Here is a 7,561-nt window from a genome sequence, read left to right as displayed (position 1 = left end):
AGGATATGGTTTTTGTTTGTAGGATGCATCCCGGAGTCATGCTTGGCTAATTGTTGGATGCATTTTCATGGATTAGTGATAAGGTAAGGTTTCCCTACTCAGTTTACCGTTAATTGATTTAAGATTATGTTTGTATTGTGTACGATTGATTATCTGCAGATCATTGTTGGAGCGTTCGAGTTGGTGTGCTTGTTGTGATGGTTGTTGAGTGGAGTCACTTGCGGGAGTGGCTTCACGCCCTAGTTTCGCCCTCTGTGGAACCCGCCACATAAGGTGATGTGCACATTAATGAACAGGGTTATCGCTCGCTGATGAGCGGGGCTTAGGTAAGGATTGACTGCGGTCCCCCACTGGCGGTGAGGATTACCTGTTGCGATGGGTAATCTGGCAGGGCTACACACTTTGGTGTGTAGTCGGTTACTATGTGAGATCGGGAGTTTGGAGGTGGATGATGATCAGCTGGTTGCCTTTTGTACTTATCTTGTTTTGCTTTACAGTAAACTGACCCCGTCTTGTGTTTTCAAAACCTTGGTGATCCATTTGGGGATGGTGAGCAGTTGGTTTAACGTGTGCAGTTGGTTTAGTTGCTTGCGGGCTTGGAAGGAAATCTAGTCACCACGCTACCGGAGTAGATGTCCATGACACATACGCCTATTAGTTATCATAGCTGTCACGTTGTATTTTGCTACGCTGTCCTATGTTGTAAAGACTTAAATTATTTTAATAAATGTTCTTTTATTGTTTATTTGATCTACTACCTCGGGCAACCGAGATGGTAACACCTTCATACACGGGGGTGGTCCTCGGTAAGGCACCTTGGTGTACGGGGTGTTACACTTGTGTGGGTGAGACACGATGTTTGGCAGGAGATCCGGTTGGCTTACGGACCTGGTACGTCTGGGCATGTCCCGATACCTTTTGGTGAGATGTGGTGTCGTGGGCGTGTCCCTGGCACCGATGATTATGGGTATGTCTAGGCGTGTCCCGGTATCGACATGGTATTTATATCTCATTTAAATCTTGGCATGTTGCATATTTATTTACTATGTTGTATCTCATATTAAAGTATTGAAATAGACGTGTTGTGTGTCTGTGTAATTGTCACCTATTTCCAGGGTGGCTTGTGTCGATCCGTATGATATTTTCGATCATATGGGGAGCAGGTTGAGTTGGTGTCACGTGGGAGGTGGGACGAGCTTTGGACTTGGAGCCAGGTGTCATCTCATTAGAATAGTATAGTAGTCATGAGTTGTATCGTTATTTATTTTATTCATTATGGTTATGTAATCCACTAAATCCTTTAATTATGTTAATTATTTCTTAATTACAACTCCGATTTCACCGCCTCGGGAAACCGAGATAGTAACATCTCCCAATTACCTTGGCCGGGTAAGAAGGGGATGTTACAGCACCACTGCAGCATCATGTGCCTTCTTGTCCTTCCTTCTTACCACCCCCTCTCTCACCTTAGCACTCCAAGCTGATTTACTCTTTCCTCTTGTGACTGCTACCTTCTCCTTCACTATTGTCATGGGAGGATTCTTACGGGTCTTCATGTTTTGGCCATTCATTCCATATTTGCTACATGTCTTAGTCTGCTTTAGCCTCTTGGTTTGTCCACTGCTCCATTCCCGTGCTTCTCTTCTCCTCTTTTTTAGTTTAGGCCTTTCAGGTAGCTTCTTATATAGTGGTGGTGCAGGGGGTGTGAGGTCAACTTTCTCCCAGTCTTCATAGCCAGGCATGGCTGCTATAGGGTGCTGAAAGGCTTTGAGATATGTCTCTTTGGTATAAAACTCATCAACATGGTCAATGACCTCGTCTCTTTGCTCTTTTATACAAAACGTTGCATGTGGACATGGAATGCCTGTTAGTTGCCAACTCTTACAAGTACATGTTTTTAAAGCCAGTTCACAACCTTCTGCTCCCTTTATGATCAACCTCAAACTCACCACTGAAAGAGGGAATTGAGAAGAAGAATCTTGTTTCATTTTCCACCCACTTCAAATACTTTGTCACAAATGGCATCAATCTATCCACATAGGTTTGAATTCCCATCCTTTTCTCATAATGTCTCTTCATGACATATCTTCTTATCCATTTTATTAGAATGATGATAGGCTTATCTCTTGCAGGTTTTAAGACTGCATTAAAGGACTCATACATGTTATTCAATAACAGATTGGACTTGCTGGTTCTTGGGAATGCACGCATGTCGTGACTAGTGCTTGGGTGGTATTGCATTCAGGTATGTATATGCATCAGCATTCAGGTACTTGATTCCAGCTAACTCCCTTTTAAACTCAACCAATGAAGTAGTTCTTGCTGTCTTCCAGAATGACTCCTTGAAAAATCCACCAGGCCACTGAAGCTTAAAATTAGCCCATATATGCCTCACATAAAATCTAATTTCAGCCTTTGGAGTGACCCTATTCAAAGCCTCCAATAAACCTTGTTCACCAAATAAAATGTATAAGTTCAAATGTTAAAGTGTATCAGTTGCTAATAACATGAAAAAGTATAGGATATATAAGAATGAGGGACATACCTTTTGCCTGTCTTACATAATAGTCAATCCTTCACCATCAACTTTCTCCAGATTTTCCATGAGTAGGGTCAAAAACCAAGTCCGACTTTGGTTATTTTCTACCTCTACCACAGCCCATGCCACATGATATATGTTATTGTTAGCATCCATACTCACAGCAAATAAAATCATTCCTGGGTATGAGCCCTTAAGATGGCAACCATCAACCCCAATCAAAGGCCTACAACCAGCCAAGAATCCAACTTTGCAAGCCTTAAAGCACACATACATTCTCTTAAAGATAAGGGGTGGATTTTCCACATTATCCACAACAACAATAACTGTGGAACCTGGATTATACGTCCTCAATGCATTAGCATATTCCCACAACCTACCATATTCTTCAGCACCATCACCATTTATCATGAATCTGGCCCTAACTCTAGTTGACCAAGCCTGGTGATAACTGATTTTGACCCCCAAAGTTTTTGCAATATTTTTCACAAACTTATCCAATTCCCAACCAGGGTTTTCCCTCCACTCCTCAAAGTACTTCTCAGCTAAATACTCAGAAGAAACCTTACTATTGACACCTTTAAATGAGCATTTGTGAGTCAAATTCATTGACGTAATCATAATGAACTCCCTATTATCTGTTCCAGTGGCATAAAACCTAAATGGACAAAAAAATTGATAAGGGTAAAGTCGTATCACCTTAATCAAAGTAAATCCTAAATTAATACTAACAGGTAGCTAGTGGTAAGAAGGGTTGAATCCACAGGGTGTCGAGTTAATTATTCTGATTTGTTAATATTTAAGTCCGTCTTAAGGAAACAATTTTTTAAAGGGTGTTTGTTTGATTTCTATAAACTAATTGCAATAAAAGTAAAAAAGATGAATTCAATAATATTAAAAGGTCTAGGGATTAGGTTCACTAAGTAGTTATCCGGGGTGTGATTTAATTCATTGATAGAGCAATTTATGTTGTTTAAGGTCATATGATCGGTCGATTCTAATATGCCCTTTAGATCTAAACTTAACATGCGGTCGCTATCATTAAGTCAGTCTATTCAGTTATTGTAGCCTTTACTAGTCTTAACCCGGTCGGTGAAAATCCTAGTTTGCAATACTAATTAATCAATCTTGCAGAAACTAATTAACTGGATTCTAGACAATAACTGAACAACAACAAAGAAGCTATTTTAACTATCAATTCATTAATATAATCCCCTTCTAACAACCTAGATCCCCATTCACCCTATATTAAAAGATTAGCTACTCATGATAAAGGGAATAACAACAATAAGATTGATGAACAACATAATTAAAGGCATAACAAGATGAAGAAAAGAACAATTGAATAAACTAGAACTTGAATTAATAATAATCAACGAAAGATTAGTAAGTACCGTAATTAAAGAGTGTTTAGATCCGAAACAATATTAATAAAACTAAACTATAAGGGTTTTTAAGAGAGTTCTAGGCGGAAACAAGCGTAGGTACTAATTATGACGTGAATTAGGTATTTATAATAAAGATAAACTGACTTAAGGAAATTGCGCAGAAACTTCCAGCATGATGTATACTCAATCGAGTATAGGTGCACTCGATCGAGTACACACCCACTCGATCGAGTGTACTCAGACTTGTTCGAGTACTCTCCTGTTTCGGCTCTTTTCTTCGTGTTGTCTTCTTCACTTCTATTCCTTTATTCTTTTAGATTCCCGTGTCATGCTCCGCGTATTCCTTCATGCCCACTCTGCGGTGCTCATTTCATTCCTTTTTCTCCATAAATGCATCATTCCTGCATTAAACGTCAAAAAGCGGAAGACACAACATTCTAATATAAATGGCATATAAACAATGTAATTTAGCACGAAAACCATATCAAAAGTAACTAAGAGGAGGCATATAAATGTATATAAATATGACTCATTAAACTCCCCAAACCATCTCTTTGCTTTTCCCCAAGCAAAGCATCACACAATACAAAAGGCAATCATACAAATGGCGAATAAATAACTCAGAGCTAATGTTCATGCATATACAAATCCCAAGCTATCCATATCTATAACAAAGCAATAACCAAGGTGTACCAATAAAAAAAATTTAAAGGCACGGGTAATAGAAAATGCAGCTCAAGTCTCATGTCTCCGTACTATAGACAAATGCCAAATACCTTTCGATCTTGCAAGAGAAATTAGTCGGATTCTCGCGGATTTCACTCATGCACTCATAAGTATGTAAGGGTGAGTTATATGTGAAGATGGAAAGAAGTAGAACACTCACTAGACTTATGAAACATGCATGCAATCTAATGTGATAGAAATTTCTCCAACTAATACGCATTCACAACATAGATAAAAGTACATGTATCAAAGACAATAAGGTGGCAAATGGGCAAAGGGTATAATAGTTGTTTGTGCCAAGGCACGTATAGATATGTGAGGCTAAGACGGTAGTCGCAGCGCTAAACCAAAATCCAAATCTATGACAATAAGCATAAATTATCCCAAGTACAGAAATTATCTCAACTTTGACAACACATGAGAGTCAAAAGAACTACTCTCCAATAATGCATTAGACTCTAGTAACCAACCTTCTACTCCCTTAACAAATGACAATGAAGCATATATTTTTCTTCTTTTATTCTTTTTCGAATTTCTTTTCTTTTCTTTTCTCTTTCTTTTTCTTTTGCTTTATATTTTCTTTCTTTTTTCAACATAAGGAATACAACACAATTGCTAAATAATTCTACTACACCCACAAATGACAATAATAGTCCCAATCCCAACCATAGTAGCAAAATAGACATGATAAACAAGCAACTGCGGCTATCCCGATAAGGTAGGCAACTTTTAGGATTGTAGCTATTAAAAGTAGGATACAAAACGGCTACAAGGGTTCAAGCGGGCTAAACAAAAGGTAATGTAAGGCTTATTTGAACGGTAAGAACCACCTATCCTCATGTACGTCATCATATGAACGCGTAAAAATTATGAAACTAATGTCATACTTATGCAGTTTGATATTACATATTCCACAAGGAGAACCGCACTCAAGCCTAAATAACAACGAGACCAGTTTATTGATGTTCCTGGCCTAGGAAACTCTCTAGACCTCAGAATTTAAGTAGTTTACCAACATAATTTTTTTTAAATCTAATTAGCATAAGGCATGTCGTTATGGTCAAGACTCGGGTTTGAGCTTTATTTTCATGAATAACTAGTCAAAATAATGTACATGGACAACTATTTGAGATTCAAATGCAAAAACAATGCAATTTAACATGACTGTTATTTAATTCACCAAAACTCGACCTAAAATAAAGGAAAAACATGTTTTTGTATTTTGAATTTTGTTTTTAATTTGAAGGATTTTTGTTTTAAATGCACACAACATAATTAACAACACACAACAGAAATTAAATCACACAACATAAATAAAGACTCCTCCCTCAAACCTAGATGTCACAGTGTCCTCATTGTGACGCCTACAGCATAACAATCACACAACAAACCACCAGCAACCTAAAGGACACATCTAACAAAAGGAATGGGAAATAACTAGAGATAATACAATAAAAGTGGATACAAGGAAAGAGAATACCGAGTAAAAGCTTAGGAGTTCCCCCAAACCAGCTGCAAAAATAGGGGAAAATGACCAACCGCGCAAATCCATCATCATCTGGCTACGTTCCAGTGCCAAGATCCACGACACTCGATCGAGTTCAGCAATACTCGATCGAGTACACACCTGGCGAGCAATTCTTGCCCTTAAAAACAAATGCCATTCAAGGAACAATCAATACAACTTAAAGCGCGCAAAAGTAAATCAAAAAGTAATGCATGTGCTACACACAGACATAAATAGCACCAATAAAAAGTACAGGCAAATGAAATAAGCAACGAATAAAGTTCCGGCTCATCAAACTCAGAATCTAATATAAATATGAGCAAGTATGCTCTTTGCTTTTCAAGTAATCATCTATAGGAAGAAGATGAGGTGCTTCATCCATCATAGGAGCTTCCTCAAAAACTTTGGCGGGTTCCTCTCGAAACATCTCGGCCTCCAAGGCATCCAGCTCAGCTTGCAAATTAACATCTTCATCAAAGCTATAAACCGGCTCAGGATGAGGCTCATCTCCATAAATCCACCTCTCTATCTTATCAACCTCCTCACTCCAGGAATTCATGTTTAAACAATAAGCAGGGCAATCATTAATAGGGAGATCAACAACATTAAGCATATAACATGAAGCTACTGAATGGGAATGATTTAAAGCGTTATCAAAAACAAATTTAATAGTATGATCCCCAACCCTTAGTGTCAGACTACCATCCCTAACATCTATGAGTGCTCCCGCAGTGTGAAGGAACGGTCTACAAAGATTAATAGGTACTTGGGAGTCTTCAGCCATATCTATTACAATAAAATTATCTGGAATAAAATATTTCCCTACTCTAACTGGCACATCTTCTAAGACACCTAGAGGGCGTTTAAGAGATCTATCAGCCATTTAAAAGGTCATGTTAGTAACACGTAGTTGACCCATATTTAAGTTTTGACAAACAGAATACGGCATGACACTAACACTAGCCCCTTAAATCGCAAAGGGCTTTATCTATGGCTATACTACCAATATGACAAGGAATAGAAAAACTCCCTGGATCCTTTAACTTTGGTGGTGAGTTAGCTTACAATGCGGTTGCGCAATCCTGAGTGAATGCCACCATCTCAACTTCATCAAAAGACCGCTTCTTTAATAAGATCTCCTTCAAAAACGTAGCATACGCCGGTACTTGAGTTACCAGTTCAGTAAACGGCACACTTACTTGAAGATTCCTCACTACCTCCATGAACCTCCCGAACTTTTGTTCAAGCTTAGATTTTTGTTGTCGGTGTGGAAAAGGTAGTTGAATTTTAATCGGCTCGGCTTCTTTTACTTTTTCTTGGTTTTTCGAAACATCACCTCCACTCGGGGGGGGGTGGTTACTCAATCTAGTCTTGGGGTCACTCGATCGAGTACCCTATTTT

General features: G+C 38.6%; 1 protein-coding gene across 1 annotated transcript; it reads right to left on the bottom strand.

Moving 5' to 3' along the window:
* Nucleotides 1-2,218: 2,218 nt before the first annotated feature.
* LOC141601862 (uncharacterized) lies at nt 2,219-3,148 on the bottom strand. The gene is made up of 2 exons (XM_074422168.1): nt 2,581-3,148; nt 2,219-2,448 (listed from the first exon to the last, which is right to left on the bottom strand). Exons 1-2 carry the CDS (start codon nt 3,146-3,148, stop codon nt 2,219-2,221), a joined length of 798 nt encoding a protein of 265 aa, XP_074278269.1.
* Between the last annotated feature and the right edge of the window lie 4,413 nt (nt 3,149-7,561).

The sequence above is a fragment of the Silene latifolia genome, chromosome 9, assembly GCF_048544455.1.
Source record: "Silene latifolia isolate original U9 population chromosome 9, ASM4854445v1, whole genome shotgun sequence".
Classification (NCBI taxonomy): Eukaryota; Viridiplantae; Streptophyta; class Magnoliopsida; order Caryophyllales; family Caryophyllaceae; genus Silene; species Silene latifolia.
The sequence above is the reverse complement of the archived record's forward strand: the minus strand, read 5'-3'. Positions and strand labels throughout refer to the sequence as shown.